The sequence below is a fragment of the Oryctolagus cuniculus genome, chromosome 17, assembly GCF_964237555.1.
Source record: "Oryctolagus cuniculus chromosome 17, mOryCun1.1, whole genome shotgun sequence".
NCBI lineage: Eukaryota > Metazoa > Chordata > Mammalia > Lagomorpha > Leporidae > Oryctolagus > Oryctolagus cuniculus.
This window is the reverse complement of record NC_091448.1, coordinates 3,119,935-3,140,122: the sequence shown is the minus strand read 5'-3', so window position 1 is coordinate 3,140,122 and position 20,188 is coordinate 3,119,935. Positions and strand designations below refer to the sequence as shown.

Below are 20,188 nucleotides of genomic sequence, written 5' to 3'. Positions count from 1 at the left end.
TCAGCTGAAGCCAGCATGGTGGAGGGGATGGCGGAACCTATCAGGAGGCATCAGAGGGGCTGGCGTGAGCAGGCTAAACTTCCACCTGCGGCACCGGCACCCCATGTGTCCCGGCTGCTTCTCTTCCGATCCAGCTCCCTGCTAATGCACCTGGGAAAGCAGTGGAAGATGCCCAAGTGCTTGGGCCCCTGCACACGCGTGGGAGACCAGGAAGAAGCTCCTGGGTCCTGATCAGCCCAGCTCCAGCCATTGTGGCCATTTGAGGAGTGAATTCAGCGGATGGAAGACCTCTCTCTCTCTCTCTCTCTCTCTCTCTCTCTATCTCCGTAAAGGATATTTGAGTGACCGCTGAAATCTCATTATTTAAAGAACGGTTCTGTTTCTTTTGTCCCGCGACAGACCTAGCCTGTGGTGGGCTTCCGGGGGACATCACCCCCTCTGCTGGACTCTGCACACTAAGAAGCATCAAAAAGCGAAGGGGCGCAGGCGCCGGGGCTCACAGGCTAATCCTCCGCCTGTGGCGCTGGCACACTGGGTTCTAGTCCCGGTCGGGGCGCCGGATTCTGTCCCCGTTGCCCCTCTTCCAGGCCAGCTCTCTGCTGTGGCCAGGGAATGCAGTGGAGGATGGCCCAAGTCCTTGGGCCCTGCACCCCATGGGAGACCAGGAGAAGCACCTGGCTCCGGGCTTCGGATCAGCGCGGTGCACCCGCTGCAGCGGCCATTGAGGGGGTGAACCAACGGCAAAGGAAGACCTTTCTCTCTGTCTCTCTCTCTCACTGTCCACTCTGCCTGTCAATAAATAAATAAATAAATAAGCCCAGGACAAAGCCTGGCCGGGAGCAGCCATTGATAACAGTCATTGGCCAGATGCGAGCGAGTGTCTTTGCTGAGTTCAGAATCCAGTCTGGAAGGAGGCCGAGTGGAAGGCTCTTGCCTGGGCTGGTGCAGGCTTTGCCTCTGGGGTGGGGTGGGGCCCAGGGGGTGGTAGGCAGGAGAGGAGGAGACCCCCCCAGGGGCGGACTTTTGTCCCCAGTGTTGGGGGGCCTGGGGGTGGGGCAGAGGAAGACAAGTTCCCCCCCCACCCGGGTCAGAGCAGGGGTGGGGGGAGGGGGTGCGGCACCAGCGCAGTGAAAGTGGCCCAGGAACCGGTGTGTCCTGCGGGGACAGCTGCCTGTGAGACTCTCACCGAAAGCAGTAATTTTAGAAGATGGGTCCAGGCTGGACGTGCCGGCTGGGGACCTGCCGCACTTCGCGGAGGTCCCCAGCGTTTCCCGTTTCCAGCTGTTTCCCCGATGCTGGTATTGTAGAATGCCCCGTCCTCGTCCTCGGGAGCCCGTGGACGAAGCACCTGCCGCCTCGCCTTTCCTCTGCTCTCGCCAGTCATCCCTTCTGGGAACCGGGAGGGGTCATTTCCTCCGGGCACCCCCAGCTGCCCCTGCGAGCTCTGTTATTTTTACACCGGTCCTTTTTAGGAGACTTCTTGGTTTTGACATCTGGTTCCGCTTCAGAATGCGAGCCTCCTGCGTATCCCCTGGTGTCACCTCCAGCATCTCCTGTGGCACCCTCAAGTGGAGGAGCCCCTGCGGCACCAGCGCCTCCCCTGCCCCGGGCCTGGCCTCCTCCTGTTGCGCCCCCTGGAGTTGTGCCAGAGGGTGGGGCTTGATGGATTTATAGTCCATGTCTGTACCTTCAACATCTTGTGCATTATAGGTAGGAAGTAAATTTATCTGTACAAAATGACTCCAAGATTTCTTTTTTTCAAAGATTGATTTATTATTTCCTGGGGAAAAGAGAGAAGAGAAGATTGATTTACTTTGAAAAGCAGTTATAGAGAGAGCGGAGAGGTCTTCCATCCACTGGTTCACTCCTTAAACGGCCGCAACCGCCAGAAGCTTCATCTAGGCCTCCCGCGTGGATGGCAGGCACCCAAGCTCTCCCCCACCCCCCACTGCTTTTCCCAGGTGCGTTAGCAGGGAGCCGGAGCAGAAGCAGAGCAGCCGGGACGGGGACTGGCGCCCACCTGGGAAGCTGGAGTGGCGGGCAGCAGCGTAACCAGCTGAGCCCAGCCCCGGCCCTCCACCGCCATTCTAAGGTTGAGACTGCGGGGGGAGGGACGTGGAAGGGAGGAAACACTCTTGTGCCATGTAAATACTCGGATCCTTTGTTGTCCTTGGAATGCTTGTTTGAAGTCTGGGTTTTGCAGCTTCTTCCCAAGGCGGGGCCTGGCGAGGGTAATGTAGAGATGGTTACTCCCAGTCTCAGCCTTCAGGGACAGACACACACAGAGAGACATACACAGACACACACACCCAATACACAGACACACACAGAGACACCCCCAACACTCACACACACTCGACACACACACCCAACACACACAGACACACACAGAGACAGACACACACACCCAATACACACACAGACACACACAGAGACACCCCTAACACACACACTCCACACACACACACCCCCAATACACAGACACACGCACAGACACACACACCCAATACACACACATAGACACACACACACCCAATACATACACACATACACACCCCAACACACATATACACAGACACCCAACACACATACACTCAATACACACACACCCAATACAGACACACCCCAACACACACAGACACATCCCCAACACACACGTACACACATGCACCCAATTTACACACACATACAGACATGTACACACACACAGACACACCCCCAACACACTCAACACACACACACACACCCTCCTCTTCAGAAAAGGGCCCGGGGCTTTTTACTCCGCAAAGCAGCCTTCCAGGACGCGGCTGTTGCTTAAGGTGGTGCTGCAATCCAGAGCCCGGGAGTGGGAAGTCCAGAGTTCTCCCGGCTTCTGGGAACAGCCCCCTCCCCCTCCCCCAGCCCAGCGTCCACAGGCAAGTCCTCATGACAGCGGTCAGGCTCACCCGAGGGTTTCCCAAACGCCTGGCCTGTTCCCAGCACGCACAGCTGGGAGGGCTCAGCTGGGGAGGAAGGAGCCAGCACCCTCCTCCTCCTCCTCCCCAGGCCAGGGCCTGGGGCCCGAGCCCAGGGACAGGGAGGGCTACACCTGCCCCTGCTTGCCTCAGCGCCTGCCACGGAGGGCGTGGGAGCTGCGGGCTTGCCTCCCTGCTCGCTGCTTTCCCAGGCTGCCTTAGTCAACATCCCAGCAGGAAGATGCGGGACCCGGAGGCACCCGGGAGGTGCTGGTCATTCAGGCTCCAGGGTGGTGCTCAGGTCTTGGAGTCAGAAGTCCTGGGCTCGGAGTCCAGCAATCTGCAACTTCATGTACGTGGCGGGCCCGGGGGACAGGCGCCTGAGGAGCCCTGGGGGCAAGGGGGCAGCTCTGGGCAGCCAACCTGGCCTCAAGTTAGAGCCCCACGTGCTGCAGCCCGGGCTGGGGCTGCTGTCTCCATCTCCACAGCCCACGCTCTCACCTGAGGGTGGGGCCTGCCAGCCTAAGTCTCCCGGGAGTTCGGGATCAACGGGACCAGCCGGCGGCCCCACCCGCAGCTGGGGTAGGACCAGGCCTGGCCTACGTAGTGGGGACGCAGCCCAGCGTGATGGAGGCGTGCAGAGCAGCGCGGCCTTCTTCCATTTCCACACCTCCTGGCTTAGCCTGGGCTGCAAGGCCAGCAGGGCCCAGGGCCTGCCCCCGCCCCCGTCCCTGGCAGATGCGCCCACGAAGGAAAGCGCAGGGGTGCCTGAAGGGGAGGGGGCTGTGGGGCTCGGAGGACAAGAGCCCGGGTGGAGTCGGGGTGGGGGTCTGCTCTGCCGGCCCCAGAGTGGGCTGCTCCCCGGCACAAGGAAACTTGATTCACTGGCAGCTACCGAGAGGGTCAGGGCCAGCGACCAGTGACCGCGGGGCCGAGCCTCAGCCTCCCACCCCCTCCCCGGGAGGACGCCCCGCCCCGGCCCCACCCCTTCCTCCCCTCCCCTCCCCCACCCTCACCCCGGCCCGGGAGGGGCGCCCGGCGGCCTCCCGGCCCAGTTTCCTGGCACTGGGCTGAGAATAAACAGCGCTCCGCGCCTGTAATCCCGTTGCCGGGGCGACGGCGCTCGGCGGGAGGGGGCGTGTCGGGGGCGTGGCCTGCGGCCGCGAGGCGCCGCCCCCTCGCGCGGCGCGGACATTCCTCGCATAGCTCCGCCAGGGCTCCCGCGGTGTCCGGGAAGTGACTCTTCCTGGCAGAGGGCGGCCTCGGAGCGACGCGCCCGCCCGCCCGGCGGCCGCCAGCACGGGAGGGGGCGGGGCGGCGCTCCCGGGGCCTCGGGGGCCCCCCGGACGCCCCCGAGCGCCGCACCGGGCGCCCCCTCCCCACGTCCGCGCTGCCGGGCCGCCTTCGCTCCCCCACCCCCGCGCACGCCTTCGATCTCCCATTCCCGGCTCTAGGTCAGCAGGAGGGCCGCCCCCAACCGGCCTGGGGGAGGACGGGCCTCCTGGGGTGGACCCTGACAGCGCTAGAAGCAGGTAATGGGACGCGCACCCCGCTTCCTGCTGCCTGCCTGGGGCCCCCCAGCCGCACCCCTACCCCACGCTGAGACAGGAGTGCTCCCCATCCCCCCAGCCCATCTTGGAGCCAGGGGTGCCCCTCCCATGGCGGCCGGTGCAGGGGACACCGCACCACTTCTTGAAGGAACATCTGGTAGGGGATGGGATGGAGAGGTAGTGCAGCCCTGGAAGTGGGGGCCACCTGTGTCGCGGCCACTCTCGGGCTGGGCGCACGCCGGAGAGGCATTGCTGCCCTCGGTGCGCCCCGTCTCCTTGTCTGCAGGTCCAGGCTGTGATCCGAAGCCGGGAGAAGGCTGCGGAGGGCAGGGGGCTGCGGGTAGAGAGTCGGGGTCTCCAGGAGGCAGGTGGGGGAGAGCCACTTCCTCTCCAGCCAGAGACGGCCCAGTCCTTGGCTAGGTCCAGTGGCTCTGGGACACCCTGGCGAAGCCGCTGCCTCGAGGTCGGACACAGGGACGGTGCCCGCTCTGCGCGCTACTGTGGAAGGCCAGTGGCGGCCCCCAGGCCCAGCCACCTCGTTTCCCTCCTGGGGGCACTCACCCGAGCTCTCCCCTGGGAGAGTGACCCTGCCCAGTTCTGGAGGTGACGCTGTCCACGCCACGCGCTGGCCCCTTTGTCACTTCAGGTCGGGGTTGCCTTTTGGACACTGAGCAGCTTATCAGGTGCTAGGGGGCCGGGAGCAAGGCTCTGGCCTTCGGTTCAGGCCCCTGGGGTGCAGATAAAAGCTGCGTAGAGGAAAATACTGCAGGGAATCAGAGTTGAGACCTGAGGGGGGGTGGGACGTGACCAGGGGCCACGCTGGCCTCTACCCCGTGTGTGGGGGAGGAGGGGAGGGGTCACAGGCCCTGGAGTCCAGATGCTTCTGGGTTCTGGGGCAGGCATATGGCACAGTGCTTAGCACCCAGCCTGAGACCCTGGGGGGCAGCAACTCAAAGCACGAGGGTCCCTACCGCCCACCACCCGCGTGGGAGACCTGCATGGAGCGCCTGCCTCCTGGCTTGGGGCCCTGGGAAGTGAACGCCTGGATGGCGCATTTCTGTCTCTTTGCCTTTCAAATAAAATACTTGTAAAAATGTCCCCTGGGTTATTCCCACCTTCTCAAGTGCTGTGGCCCTGAGCACGTTGTCCATTGTCCAGCCTCTCTGAACCTGCATCCCTGCCCCCGTTTGGTGGACAAATATTTGCGGAGCACCTGCCTAGGCACCAGGAGTGGCCAGGCCAGGTCCCTCCCTGCAGGGGGTGCCTGGGGGCTAAGCCAGGTAGCCTTGAAGCGCCTCAGGCGGGCGGGCGTGAGTGGCCCAGTCCCAAGACCAGAGCGGCCGGCCGCTCCTTTTGGGAGAAGTGTGGCCCATCCTAGGGGCATGCAAGGATTGCATGGGGCTCCTCCCTCTCTCCACACCGCGGTGCCGGGTTACAGGTCAAGGCCAGGACCCCATGGTCTGGGCTTTCTCAGAACAGCTCCTGGCTGCTGAAAGCGCCGACCACAGCTCAGCTCGCTCCCTGCAAACCTTTGAAGGCTTCCTTCGAACTCACTTTGCATATTCTGGTCAGATGTGAATCAGAGTGGCAGGAATTACCCTCCTGGTACCCGTCTAGGTGGCTGCCATAGCCTGTGGGTGACACACGCAGGCACAGATGGACATGAAGGGCTCGCCGCCTGCGTGGTGAGGGGGCCCCGGGGCCCCGGCCGCCCTTCCTCCCAGACGCAGTGTAGTAGGTGTGGACGAAAGAGAAAGTGGGGGGGTGGGGTGGGGGGAGTGGGAGTGGGGAAAAAGGTTGCAGGCACGTCATTCCTTAAAAAATAGTGCTCTTTATTATAAATTACTGAAATGCTTCTCTTCTGAATATAAATATGTGCAAAGTTTGACTGGGGTCGGGATTTGGTTGAGTTCTTCAAGCATCTCCTAACGGCCTTGACGGCCCGAGGGGGGGGGAGAAGGCTGGAGGTGGACTCTGTATAAAAAGATAGAGTGATTGAGGCAGATTGTAAACATTATTAAAAAACAAGAAACACAAAAACAGAGGTGGGGGGAGACCCCAACACACAGCTGCCCCATCCAGCCCGAGACCTGACACAGACCCGGTGTGTGTGTTTGGACCCCTTCCTCCCCCAAAGCACAGTTCCAGGTAATTCCATTGCTGCTACATTCCTGTAGTTGTCACTGCTCTGTGGCTGGAGCAGCAGGCGCCCAGGCTGGGAGGGCGGGCTGTGCAGGGGCCCAGGCAGCAGGACCAGGGAGGCCCTGCTCCGACCAGCTGGGCTCACCTTCTCCCAGGGCTCAGCTGGAAGGCAGGCATGGGTCTCCACTCCCCAAGCCACCTTCGATGGCAGTGGCTGGCTGGGTGCCCCCCGCCCGGGGCCCCAGGGCACGAATCCCTTGGCCTCCCTCTGTCTGGATGGCGTGGGTGTGGCTGCTCGTGTGCCAGTCCCCTTCCGTGAGACAGGGGACATTAAGGCGAAATCTCCTGCCAGACAGCCAGGAGGCACCAAGTAGAATCTCTGTTCTGTCTGCCAGGGTCAGGGGTCAAAGATGGCTCACCCCACCCCCCGCCCCAGGGGCTAGAAGGGGTGAAAGGCGACAACTAACCAGCCACCCGGCCTCTCCAGGTGCCATGTCCCCCTTAAAACGGAGGAAGGGCCCTGGGCTCCAGGGCACCCGGTGGACTTTGGGACCTGCCCCAGGGGAGAGGCCGAGGGGCACCAGGACACTGCCTTCGGGTCACACCTGCCCCCCTCCCCGCCCAGTGCCAGGGAGAGAAGCGGACGGCCATCCTCCTCGCCTGGGCCGGGCCAGGGAGGGCAGCGGCCCCCTGCAGCCGCTCTCTCTTCCAGCCTTTCCCAGCCACCGCCTCCCCCCAACCTGCTCGGCCTTAAACCAAAATCCAAGAGCAAACAAGTTCCGTTGGAAAGTTTGAAAATCCCCCAGGGCCCTTGGCCGCAGTTCAGCACTCCTGGGGGCAGCGCTCCCAGCCGGAAGCTGAGGGGCAGTGGAGAAAGGAGGCGAATCCACGGGCTGCCACCGTCCCCAGCCGGCCAGCAGGTCCTCCCGGGAAGCTGGAGTGGGGGAGGGGCGCCCCATGCCCTCACAGCGTTCCAGGTCCAGCCTGCCCCATTCCGCGGCGGGGAGGGTCCGTCGGCCCCCTGGCCCTCTCCCGGAGCAGCGGCGGGCCTGCCTTCCTCCACACTGGATTCTTGTGCTTGCACCACGGAGCAGAGGGGACCCAGGCCCCCCTCCCAGACCCCCGCCGCCTGCCGACTAAAGCGGGGCGTCGTACTGGTCCAGGAACTCCCGAATTGGCCCCGGCAGCTGGGTGACCTTCTCGTAGGAGTCCAGGTGGCCGTTGACCGTCTTCCGGCAGAGATGCTGCAGGGTGGCCACGGTGGAGGACAGCGGCCGGCTCAACACCAGGGGGATCTTCTCGCCCCCGGAGTAGATGTAGTAGGCTCGGCGCGGGGGGCTCCCGGGCGGCGGCGGCTGCTCGGGCTCCTCCGAGGCCTCGGGGGCTGGGGGCTCCGGGGAGGGCGGGGCGTCCGCAGGCGGCATGTAGTGCCGCACCAGCTTCAGCACGCAGTCGAAGCGGGGCACAGGCTGCGTGCTCCGGGGGTCGCTCTGCAGCGAGAAGCTGCCCCCCTCGCACTGGATGCGCAGGTTCTTGGTCCCCGACTGGGTCTTGACGCTCAGCGTGAAGAAGTGGCGCTGGTCCGAGCTGTCGCGGATGAGGAAGGTGCCGGCGGGCTGCGCGCTGAGCAGCAGGTTCGCCTCGCCGCCCGTCACCGCGCTCCAGTAGAAGCCGCTCTCCTGTAGCTTGCGCACTGCGTTCACCACCAGCTGGTACTCGCTCTTGGAGCTGAAGGTCTTGAGGCGCAGGCTGGTGTCCAGCGGGCGGCTCATCCCGGCGGCGGGAAACTTGCTGTGGGTGACCATGGCGCACGGAGCCAGCGTGGATCTGCGCGGCGGCGGCTGCAGCTGCTTCACGGCCTCCGCACAGCGGCCGCTACCGCATCCCGGGGGGCTGCGGGGAGGAAGGCGCACGCCGCGTGAGTGCCCGGAACCCTCCAGCGCGCCCAGCCCGCCCCGGCTCCCCTGCCTCCACCCGGTGCGCGGGGCATCCCCCGCTTCGGAGGCCCCCGCGGCGACCCGGGCACCGCGCAGAGTCGGCCCTGCCCCCGTCGCCGGGGTGGTCCCGGGCGGCCCCTTCCCCAGCGCGCACCAGGAGGGCGCCGAGTGGGAAACTCGAGCGCGCGGAAGTTGGGTCTCTAGGAGCGCCGCCCGGCCCGGCAGCGGGAGAGGGCTCCCGGGACGCTCCGGGCGCCTCTCAGTCCCGGGGAGAAACCCGAGGCTTGGGGGTGGGGAGCGGACGGGAGAAGCCGGAGCGCCCCAGCCCGAGCATTCCGGGAACCTGGGATCTCCGGCTCCCATCCGCTCAGCCCCTGCCTCGTCCCCTCCCTGCCGGGAACAGCCCGGGAAGGGGAGGGGACACCGGGCAAAGCTCCGGGCGCTAAGCAAGACCCCCCTCGCGGCCCTCCCCACGCCGCACCCCTCCTTCCTACCTTCGTCCCGAACCCAAGTCTCCAGCCTCCGGGCTGCGCCTCCTGCGGCCCCCCGAGGCGAGGCGGCGGCGGCGGCCAAGCGGTGGCCCGCGCAGCGCGCAGATGTTGGCGGCCGCGAAGTCCACAAAGGGGCCCCGGCGTGCCCGTCCTGAAGCCCGGGTCGGGCCGGTCTCTCAGGGAGGAGGTAGGGGCCGCGGCGGGCACGGAGCCGGCGGCGCGCGGGGCCGGAGCGGCGGCGGCGGCGGCGGCGGCGCGGGGCGCGGGGCGCGGGGCGGGAGCCGCGGCCGGGGCCGCGCGCGCGGGTATATAGGCGGCCTCCGCCCCGCCCCCCGGTTCCTGGAACTGCGCGGCCGGCCTTCTTGTAATGTTTAGTCACTACTCGCAGCGCCGGAGGCTGCGCCCGCGAGGGCGGGGCCGGCCGGGCGGGCCGCGGGCAGGGGCCGCGCGGCACAGGCGCGCGCAGACAAAGCGCCAGCCCGGGCGGCCCGGCGGCCGGCGGGCGCGGCGCCAGCCCCGGCGGCGCGTTCCTGGCAGCGGCCCCTCCCCCGCGCCCCGCCCCCGGCGGCTCATTCACACTTTCCCCCGCCCCCTCCCTTCTAAGAAGGCCGGTTTCTGGCGGGGGCGGGCGCGCCGCGAGCGAGCGCAGGCACTTCTAGGAGGCCGGCCGGGAGAGGCTCCCTGGTACCCTTTTTTGCTTTTCCCGGACCCCGCGGGGACACCCCCTCGCCCCCACCCGGGCCGGCCCAAAGTCCCGATGGCTGCCCCAGGCCGGCCGAAGGGGAGCCGGGGCCTGTTCTCCGCCGGGCCGTGGAGGGGCGGGGGCGGCGAGGGTCTGAGCCAGGAGCTGCTGGAGGTGGGCGCGCGCGGCCTCACCTGTGGGCTGCGTCGCTGAAGCGAGGCCGGGAGTCCCCGGGGGTGGGGGGTGGGGGACACAGCCTGCGTGGCAGCTCGGCCCGCCGCCGGGCTCTCTGGAGGCGCAGACACGGGTGCCAGACCCTCGCCCCCGTGCACGCACGTACACACCCAGAAAAAGCCGCGTCCACGCGCACGTCTGTTCCGGACCCGCGTGGATCGAGCCAGGTGCTGCTGTCCCCGAGGCCTCTTAGGGACGCCAGGGTGCTGCCCCGCGCACGCTAGGGGGCGCCCTGGGGTCTCGTAGGGGCCGGCGGGAATGGCTTGGGAGGGAGCTGCAGGGGATGGTGGATGCCTAAGAGGGGGGCGCTCACCACCCGGGCCGGGTCAGCCTGGGAGTAAAAGTTAGGCAGGCGAGAACTCGCGGGTGGTGCAGCCGCGCCCGGGACGTGTCTCCCGTGTCGCCTGCTGTGAGAAGAGGAAGATGGAGGATGAAGAGGAGACCAGGGGAGGACACAGGACTGAGTTGCTCTTGGTCACGGTGGTTCCGGCTGGGGGACCCGGCGGCAGCTCCGGCGGCAGCTCCGTGGGCAGAGCAGCCGTGAGCAGAAATCGGGTTCCTTCTGCAGGGGGACATTGGCTTGGTCCACACAGTTCACAAGCACTGGGTGCCGGGTGCCGGGTGCCGAGCGAGGTATCCCCGGGGTGGGGTGGGGGGGTGAGTGAGACCCAGGCTGCGCCCTCACAGTACTTGCAGCCCGAGGAGCGGGCTGGGGCTGCGGCTGCTTCTCCTCTCCGCACCCCGCGCCTCACCCTCTCCCCACCCCTTGCCGGCCTGCCCAGCCGTGGAGGACGGGAGTAGCCCTGGAGTTAATGGAGGAGAAAGTGCTTTGTAAGTGACAAGAGTCCATTCGTCCGTCCATCCCGGGGAGCTGCCTGCAGGACCTGTTTCAGCCTGGCCTGGCGCTGGGACCAGCAAGCAGGGTGGATCCCGCTGGGACCAGCGGCCTGGGACCTGGGCTGGGGGAGCCTTGGCTAGGGTGGTGACCGGCCGGCAGAGGTTGTTTAGCAGGTGTTGGGAGAGGGCAAAGAATTCCGGAACGCCAGGAATCCCAGCCTGCTTCTCCCAAAACAAGTCCCCAGGGAGCGGGCTGTTGGGGGGGAGGGGCCTTTGCCGGGGAGCCTAAGGGGGTCCAAGGGAGCGGCGGAAATTTGCAGAGTCCAGGGGGACGGGGTAGAGGTTTGGGGGGTAGGTGGGTTGGGGTAGAGGCGGGGCCAGCAGGCCTGCCTGGGGCTCAGGGCGGGGCTCCTGGGTTCTAAGTCTGGAGACTCCACTGCTCACTGGGCTCCACCACTGCCCAGTAGCTGTGTGACCCTGGGCACTCCGGTCACCCTTATGTGTGCAGCAGGCTGGAAGAGCTGAGAGGTGCAGGAAGCTGGCGTGGGCCACCCTTGAGGGCCCTGTGGGGTGGGGTGGGGTGGGGACAGAGCTGAGCCTTGGCAGTTTGCCAGGGTGTAAGGAAGGGTGGTGGCCAGAGGTTCTGCTCTGTGCGATGCCACCCCCCTGCCCCCACGTCTCCCCGTTCCCCTGCCCCGCCTCCACTCAGGGCGAATTCCAGCCTCCTCCGTGTTCTGTGGGCCTGGGGCTCCTTGCTCTCCCTGCGCCCGCGCTGGTCCCCAGGCCTGGGGCTTTGCACATTTGCTTCCCTGGGGGTGCAGCTCCCTTCCTCCCTTCCAGCTGCCCTCTACTTTTCCCTTGGGGCCCAGCAGGCGCGCTGGGGCACAGCGGTTTAGTGCCTGGTGCCAGTCCTGCCTTCCCAGCCAGCTCCCTGCTAGTGCACCTGGGAGACAGCAGAGGATGGGCCCCAAGTCCTCGGGCCCCTGCCACTCCCTCGTGGGTGACCTGGGTGGAGCGCCTGTCTCCTGTCTTGTCTTTGGCCTGGCCCAGGCCTGGCTGTTACAGGCAATGGGTGAACCTGAACCAGCAGGTGGAGGATCTCTGTCGCTGTATCAATAAATCGAAAGAAAGAAACCTTCAAGGGTTTTGCATGTTGACTAAAATGCTCTCCCTGCCTGTCGAGGAAAAACTCCGCATTGTCCTTGTCGGCCTGGAACCCTGACGTGCCCGGTGAACCTCCGCACGAGCGAGCGTCTGGGTGAGCCTTCCCCAGCCCTCTGAGATACCTTCTTCCGACACAGTGTCCGTCTCTTCCCCCAGAGTTCAGAAGCCCCTGGGTGAACGGGGCAGGGGCCGCGGGACTGGGAGGTCCCCTTGCTGGCCTGCCGGGGACCACGACACCTGTTCACTCCAAGGCGAAGGGGAGGGGGCACCCTGGGCAGCAGGCAAGGAGCCGGTGGGCAGCGGGTGCCAGGCCCGGGCCAGCGCTGAGGTCCTGCCGTCTCATCTCCCCGGTCTGCAGGGCAGGCAGCCTTCCCCAGGTCGGGCCCCTTGGCTCCACCTACCTGCCTTCCCGGTGATGGGATTTCGGAGACTCCTGCCTTTTCCTAATCTCTCCCTTTGCAGAATTTCTGTGAAGTCAGAATCCCATTTCCAGGCAGAGGTGCTTGGTCATAAAGATAATAGAGAGATTCCTGCCCAGTGGAGGGGAAGTACGCAGTGGTTTCGACTGCCCGAAGGGTTCCTCTTACTCATGGTTTGTGTGTGTGCGTGTGTGTGTGACACTCTGAGCTCGTCCCCAAACCCCCAGATGGGAAGGAACGCTGGCTGGCGCCTGGGGGTGGGGGGTCGCAGGAAGCTGTGGCACGGCTTGGTGAACCCAGGCTTCCTCGCTTGCCAGGCCTGCGGGCGGACATGAAGATCACCACGGTTCGTGGCTGCCTTTGCAGCCAGACGAGCTGGGAGACAGGCCTCAGACCACAGAGTTGCCAAACCCCAAGCCCAGGCCTCCCTGCCTTCAAGCCTGCTGGGCTGCCTGCAGCACTCAGGGCAGCCTGGGCTGGACGGACCAGGGGCCGGACATCGGCTGTCCTGTGTCCGCAGCACCTGGGGACGCCGTGCAGGGTGGCGGTGGGGCAGCTCCCAGTCCAGAGTCAGCAGTCAGAGGCTGGGGTGGGGGGCTCCCCTCTGTCTCCCGGCCAATCTGGAGCCACGTCAGGGCCTGCCTGTCCTATGCCCTCCTGGACGCTGAGGCCGGGTTCCAGCCTGGCTCCAGCCTGGTGCGCTGTAGCCCCTCCGGGCTCAGGTCAGGCTTCCCTGGCCACCACAGGACCGTGGCCGAGGTGACAGGTTCAGGGGTCGCGCCCACCCGGCTGACCCCCGGTCTCTCTCTTTCCCCTGCTCCAGACAATCCCACGGGGCGGGCCCTGGGAGGCAAGGACAAGGACAATGAGTTGCCGTCGGGAAACGGCATTCCAGCTGCAGGCCTTAGGCCTTTGTTCCTGCCGGGAGGGGCGGAGGGGCTAATGAAAAGGTTTGCGGCTCGAGTGTCTCTGAGGCGGCAGCGGCGAGGAGTCCTTTGAAGCCGGCATTCCAGGCCCCGCGGCCTCTGGCATTTCCCAGAAACTGAGGAGGAAGGGTAGGGAAAGCGTTCCCGTTACCACCCACCAGAGCCCCATGCCCCCCGAGCCTTGGGCTGGCCTCAGTGCCAGCGCCCGGCCTTGGGGACCCCAGCCTCCGTCCACGTGGGGGATCTGGACCGGGGGTGACAGGCTGGTGCCTGCAGCTGGGGGTGCAGAGAGGACCAGGGTGGGGAGGAAGAATCTGCATCTGGTCCCAGGGCTGAGCTGGGGTGGGGGGGCAGGGGGCCGGGGCGGGTTAGCTTCCAGCCCGTTATCTCCCCAGATCCTAAACCCCCAAGCCCTCCTCTGTCCCAGGCTGGGCTGGGAAGAGTTGTGTTTTGAGCCTGCGCCTGCACTCTGGGGAGCCGGCGGTTCTGGGAAAGCAGGCCCGGTGGACCATCTGGGCTGCAAGGCCCCGAGGGCCTGGTCCTGGCACCCTCAGGGCGGGGGGATAGGCTGCCCGGCTGGCTCTGCAGGGAGGCGGCCGGGAGCCCCTGACGTGGGGGCGGGGGCGGGGGCGGGGTCTTGAGTCCCACGCTCCCCACTGCCTCGCCTCTGTCCAGGCTCTGACTGACCTGCAGGCGGTGGCACCCCGTCCCGAGTCCCGAGTCCCGAGTCCCGTCCTGCCTTTGTGGAGCACACAGGCTGCCACGCGCTGTCCTGGAGCACTGGTTCTGGGGCCAGCTCAGAGGGCAAGGATAGGTCCTCTCTGGCTCCCAAATCAGCCCTGGTAGCAGACCAGTGAGCCGGGAGTGAGGGGTGGGAGGTGACAGGGAGGGGAGGCTCCAAGGGGTGATGTTGGGGTGACTCACCTTGGCCTAGTGGATATTTCTGAACCTACAAATTATAGATAAAATGCCGGGGGGGGGGGGGCGCAGAGCCAGCTGGAGGGGCTTCCTGGCCTGCAGCACTTGCTTTGTAAAATCATTCCTCTGGGGCCAGCGCTGTGTCTCCACCTGTGGTGCTGGCCGTATCAGAGCACCTGCTTGGGTCCGGCTGCTCCATTTCCTTTTTTTTTTTTTTTTAATTAATTAATTAATTTATTTGAAAGGCAGAGTTACGCAGAGGCAGAGGCAGAGGGAAAAAGAGATCTGTCCGCTGGTTCACTCCCCAGATGGCCAGAATGGATGGAGCTGAGCCAATCCGAAACCAGGAGCTTCTTCTGGGTCTCTCCCGTGGGTGCAGGGGCCCAAGGACTTGGGCCATCTTCTTCTGCCTTCCCAGGCCCTAGCACAGAGCTGAATTGGACCTGGAACAGCTGGGACTTGAACTGGCGTCCATATGGGATGCCGGCACTGCAGACTGTGGCTTTACCTGCTACACCAAAGCACCGGCCCCTGTTCCACTTCCCATCCAGTTTCCTGCTAATGACCCTGGGAAAGCATAGGAGGATGGCCCAAGTGCTTGGGCCCCTGCACCCACATAGAAGACCCAGATGGAGTTCTAGGCTCCTGGCTTCAACCTGACCCAGTCCTGGCTGTTGCGGCCATTTGGGGAGTGGACCAGCAGGTGGAAGATTCTCTCTCTCTCTCTCTCCCTCTCTTCCTCTCCCCCCTACCACCCTGCCTTTCAAATAAATAAAATAACTGTTAAAAAAAAAAAAGAATAATTCAGGCCAGCCTTGACAAGATGGCTCGTGTCAGGGACTGAGCCAGGGCCAGAACCACATCAGTCTGGGACCTCAAGGAGTTTGGATTCTTTCCAGAACATTCTTCCACGATGGGTGCCAAAATCAATCAATTAATTAGGTAATTTGAAAGGCAGAATTCTGGGGAGGAGGGGAGAGGGCTCTCCCATCTATTGGTTCATCCTCTGATGGCCACGACAGCCGGGGCTGGGCCAGGCCGAGGACAGGAATCAGGGACTCCAGCCCGGTCTCAGGCTGTGTTCTTGAGCCGTCAGCTACTGCCTCCCGGGTGCAGGAGCGAGGAGCTGCATTGGAAGTGGCGCAGCCGGGACTGAAACTGGCACTGTGGTAGGGGAGGCGGCAGAGTAGCCTGCTGTGCCACAACACCGGCCCTGGCATTAATGGATGAATTTTGACTGTGTGGCGTCTTTGGAAGTCGCAGGAGCCGTGTGAGCTTGTGATGGGGAGGTGTAATGTTGGGGGGTGCGGGAATGGGGGGCATGGCGATTGGGGCCGATGGCAGGTCGACGTCTGCTCAGGGCCCTGCATCTAATTCTCAGCCTGCCGCGGTGACCCGGCTCCTCGGCTTGCCCCATGCGCCCAGCTGCACGCCCAGCAGAGTGGAGGGCTCTGAGCAGAGCCGGGGAGGGCAGCCTGCTGGGCATAGGCGCACCGCCAGCTCCAGGGCGCCCAGGGCTTGGCTGCTTCCAGTCTGTTCTGTGTTCCACTCTGCTGTGTTTTCCCGACCAGCTACCTGGTCGAGGCCCCAGCCCCCTGCTGTCTCTGAGCCCCAGCTGAGGCTGCCCTGAGCCGACAGGAGAGGATTCTACGTCATTCTCCCTGGGGACGGTGGCTCGGGCCCTTCTGCAAGTGTGTAAACTGGAAATGCAGCCCGTGAGCGGGCAGCACCACCCACAGGTCAGCATTCAGTGGGGCGGCCCCAGGAGCCGGATCTTCCTCCGCTGTCGCTCACAAGCAGTCTTCCCACAGTCCCTGGGACGTGTTTTCCCAGGCTGGAAGACGTGCGGTGATGACCCACGGCTGAATGCAGCCTCAAGATGCTTGCCTAGAGGCCTGCGTTGTGGCGCAGCAGGTAAAGCCGCCACCTGCAGTGCCAGCATCCCCGTGGGCGTCAGTTCGAGTCCCGGCTGCTCCACTTCCAATCCAGCTCCTTGCTAATGGGCCTGGGGAAGCCATGGAATACGGCCCAAGTGCTTGGGCCCCTGCACCCACGTGCGTGACCTAGACAGGGTTCCAGGCTCCTGGTTTATTTGGGGATTGAACCAGTGGGTGGAAGGTCTTGCTCTCTCTCTGACTCTTTCAAATAAATAAATAAACAAATCTCTAAAAACAAACAAAACAATGGTTGGCCCATATAGAAAGTTAAAACATTTTTTTGCAATAATGTTGTCTGGAAATTTCACTCCCACGACTGAACCTGGGGTTTTCTTTGGAAACATCAGATGCTGTAGCAGCCCTGGGCTCCTATCCAGGGATGTCCCCATCAACCCTCAAGACGGGGACCGGCTCTCCAGGTCAGCACAGGTCCAGCCCCAGCACGACTTCCCTCCCTTCTCTACCAGGAGCTGTCGGCTTCAAGGCAGCAGCTCAGCCCTGACCTCTGGCCCCACCCCCGACCCTAGGCTGGAGGGAACGGCGATTGGCTTTGGACGGTTGATTTGGGGTCTCTTCCCTTCAATTTGGGAGACTGGAGCTAAGTCAAGCTTGGGCCAGAGGAAGAGTCCGGAGCTTCTCACCCACCTGCGTGGACCTGGTCGGGTTTGGCCTCAGCTCGTGCCTGACTTGATCCAAGGGGACTTGGATGCAGCCCAGGCACACCAGCCTCTTGCTTTGGCTTCAGTGATGGGGGCCAGGCAGGGAGCAGCTGGGGAGGGGGCAGCGGGCTAGGGATCTGCCAGGGACCCCCCCACACACAATGCCCCCCCCCGCCCCCAGCAGCCACCTGCCCCGGCTGCCCGGGCCTCCCTGGGATGCTGTGTTTCCCCACGCTGTCACGAGGCCTGCAGCTCCCCGCCGGGGTGGCGCTGGCTGCCTGCCATCCCACAAGAGGCTGAGATTCCCCTGAAACCAAGAGCTGCATTTATCCTCGCGGGCGGGAGAAGCAAGCCAGGGTGCTCTGCCCCGGAGGCGTTTCCAGAAATCCGGGCTCTGGCTTCTTGCTGACCCAGTGCCAGAAAGTCCTGGACGCCTTTGTGGTGAGGGAGGCGTTGAGCAACAGGCACTTTGTCTCGGGGGTGGCGAGCTTTTCCACACTGAAAGAGCCTGAATGATCAGCGGGAGAGCCCTGCCCTGCTCCGTCCCCTCCCCCAGGGGGGGTGCCCGTGGGAGCTTCAGCACTGGCAGATTTGTCCTTAATGACCTCCGCGCCTCCGGGCCAGCCCTCGGCACCATCAGACCCGGGCTCCCGGTTCCAGAAGACCTCATCACTTCCAGTTTGAGGGCCGGGGAGCCACGGGGAAAGTTGGCACACTCTGGTGCGCCGGCCAGGGGGCCGCTCTGGGGAATGAAGCGTCATTGGCACACAGCCAGGTTCGCTGGTGTTTGCTACTTTGTACCCCGAGAGCATCCGGCCTGCAACGCGCAGAATATTTGTCATTTAGCCCTTTAAGAAAATGCCGGGGCGGGCGTGGTGGTGACATCATCAGCGACCCATAACTGAGCAGCTCCCGCTTCGGATCCAGCTCCCTGCTAGTGAGCCTGGGAAAGCAGCGGATGATGGCCCAGATATTTGGGGCCCTGCACCCACGTGGGAGACCGGGATGGAGTTTGACTCCTGGCTTCAGTCTGGCCCAGCCTTGGCTGTTGCAGCCATTCGGGGGAGTAAACCAGCTCTCTGTTGTCCTTTCAAATAAATGAATCTTTTTAAAAAGATGTGTGCTGATGTTGCTTGGAGTGAACAGAAGTCTCCTCACGCCAGGGAGGCTGGGGCTAGGTCTTAGTTTTAAGATTTATTTGTTTATTTTAAAAGACAGAGTTACAGAGAGAGAGAGAGAGACAGAGGAAGAGATCCGCCATCTGTTGGTTCACTCCTCAAGTGGCTGCAACCGCCAAGGCTGGGCCAGACTGAAGCCAGGGGCCAGGAGCTCCATCCGGGTCTCCCACGTGGGTGCGGGGGCCCAAGCACTTGGGCCACCCTCTGCTGCTCTCCCAGGCCACAGCAGGGAGCAGGATCGGAAATGGAGTCAGGACTTGAACTGGCGCCCATATGGGGTGCTGGTGTTGGCAACAGTGGCTTAACCTGCTGCACCACAACGTTGGCCCCAGGTCTTGGTTTTGGTGGGGAGAGTATCAGGGACTGGGCCAGGCCAGAGCGCCCATTTACCAGGGAGAATGCTACCCCGGGGAGCAGGAAGCCGGGAAGGGGCTGGCGGCCTGAGGGGTGACTGAAGGCTCAGGTAAGCCAGTCCCAAAAGGTGGACCCGAGCTGCCAGGCTGGACGTGGGTAGGAAACAGCAGTGTGGAAAGCACCCAGTGCCAGTGCCAGCGACTGCTGCTCCCGCCCGCGGAGAAAGAGCACGGAGCAGAGGTTCCTGCTTGCACCCGGGCCCCTCTGGAGGCCACTGCCTTGTGCCCTGCGGTCCTAACTCCAGCGGAGCCCAGTTCTGTGGCCAGGCCCTCCGCTGGGAGCTCGGGGCACACAGGACCCTACGGCCCAGCGGGCGCTGTGGTGTAGTGGGTACAGCCTCCCCCTGGGATGCCAGCATCCGATAGGAGCACCCGTTCCTGTCCCGGCGGCTCCACTTCCGATCCAGCTGCCTGCTAATGCGCCTGGGAAGGCAGCAGAGGACGGCCTAAGTGCTCGGGCCCCTGCACCCACGTGGGAGACCTGGAAGAAGCTCCTGACTCCTGGCTTCAGCCCAGCCCAGTCCTGGCCATTTAAGCCATGTGGGAGAGTGACCCAGTGGATAGAAGATCTCTCTCTGTCTCTCTCTGTCTCTCTCTCTCTGTAACTTGGCCTTTCAGACAAATATACATTTTCTCACTTCCTGATGGGGGCAGGGAGACAAAACCAGACAGGACTGTCAGATCGCGGTGTTGCTGGAAGACCTTTCTAGGGGCAGGGTTTGGGCAGCGCTTGGGAGAGGCGGGGAGTCTGAGAAGCTGCGAGAGGGCCTGGCTGGTGAGGCTGGGCCCCGTGACCAAGGAGAGGCCCGGAGGGCAAGGTGGCCGTGGCCCGGGGCTGGCGTTAGCCCTTCCTTAGTGCCCAGGCTCCATCCCTGCCCCCCAAGAGCACACGTGCCAGGAGCCACTGAGCAGCCCCTGGGTCTGGAGGCAGGAGGTGGGCTGCCGCCTCCCGATGCCTGTGAGTGTGCAGGTGTCCTGTGTTTGGGAGGGACCCTCTCTCCGAAGACGAGCGGGGGGCGGGGGACGTTGCCTGGCTGGGCAGGATTTTCAGTCCAGGGAGTGAATCAGAGGCACAGGGTTCAGGATTTCCTGACACTTCCTGCCTGGGGGAGTGACCTGCTCTCGGGGGCAGTGGCCTCTGACGTCAGCCACGCCAGCAAAGGATGGGTTTCCTGTCCCGTTTGGGAAGACACGGAATCCGCCACCAGGTTCCTGTCTGTAGCCCTGTAGCACCTCCCCTGCGAGAAGGAGAACCCCGGGGGTGTGGGCTTCCGGGCGGCCACGGGGTCTCAGAGGACAGATGTTGCCTGGGGCCGCCAAGGTGAGAACTCCAGCTGTGCAGCCCGGCGGGCCGCCTGAGCCACCTGCGTCTTATCTCCTGGGAGTGTCTCAGCCGAGAGGAGACCGGGATGTGCCGATCTGAAGACTCCCTCAGTGTCCACCAGGTGTGTGTGCCCTTGGGCCAGTCCTGGAGGCCTTGGTCGGTCGTGGGGGCCAGCACGACCTCACTGGGCTGTAGCTGTTTCAAACCAGGGGCTTGGCGGCATGTGGGGCATGTGGCTTCCCGTTTATCCTCAGTGTAAATACTTATTAGCTGAACTCCTATGCTATCTGTATCTGTTATCTATGACTGCGATTTATTTCACATTGGAAACTCCCAGGGTCGTCCTTGTCACTGAACGCGTCCCCTGGCAAAGACTGAGTGCAGAAAGCAGCTGGGAGCTCTTTGCAGGATGCGCGGGCGGCC

The 20,188-nt window shown here is 64.0% G+C and overlaps 1 protein-coding gene and 1 long non-coding RNA gene across 2 annotated transcripts; both read right to left on the bottom strand.

Moving 5' to 3' along the window:
* Positions 1 to 1,345: 1,345 nt before the first annotated feature.
* Positions 1,346 to 5,655, bottom strand: LOC103346587 (uncharacterized). The gene is made up of 4 exons (XR_011383514.1): positions 5,620 to 5,655; positions 4,710 to 4,821; positions 3,456 to 3,950; positions 1,346 to 2,222 (listed from the first exon to the last, which is right to left on the bottom strand). It is a non-coding gene; the product is annotated as an uncharacterized lncRNA (long non-coding RNA).
* Positions 5,656 to 6,315: 660 nt separating this feature from the next.
* On the bottom strand, positions 6,316 to 9,551 carry SOCS3 (suppressor of cytokine signaling 3). The gene is made up of 2 exons (XM_008252845.3): positions 9,078 to 9,551; positions 6,316 to 8,539 (listed from the first exon to the last, which is right to left on the bottom strand). Exon 2 carries the CDS (start codon positions 8,449 to 8,451, stop codon positions 7,783 to 7,785), a length of 669 nt encoding a protein of 222 aa, XP_008251067.2. The 5' UTR covers positions 8,452 to 8,539; positions 9,078 to 9,551; the 3' UTR covers positions 6,316 to 7,782.
* Positions 9,552 to 20,188: the final 10,637 nt, after the last annotated feature.

Coding starts and splice junctions, on each gene's coding strand:
- SOCS3 (XM_008252845.3), bottom strand. CDS start 8,451: ATGGTCACCCACAGCAAGTTTCCCGCCGCCGGGATGAGCCGCCCGCTG.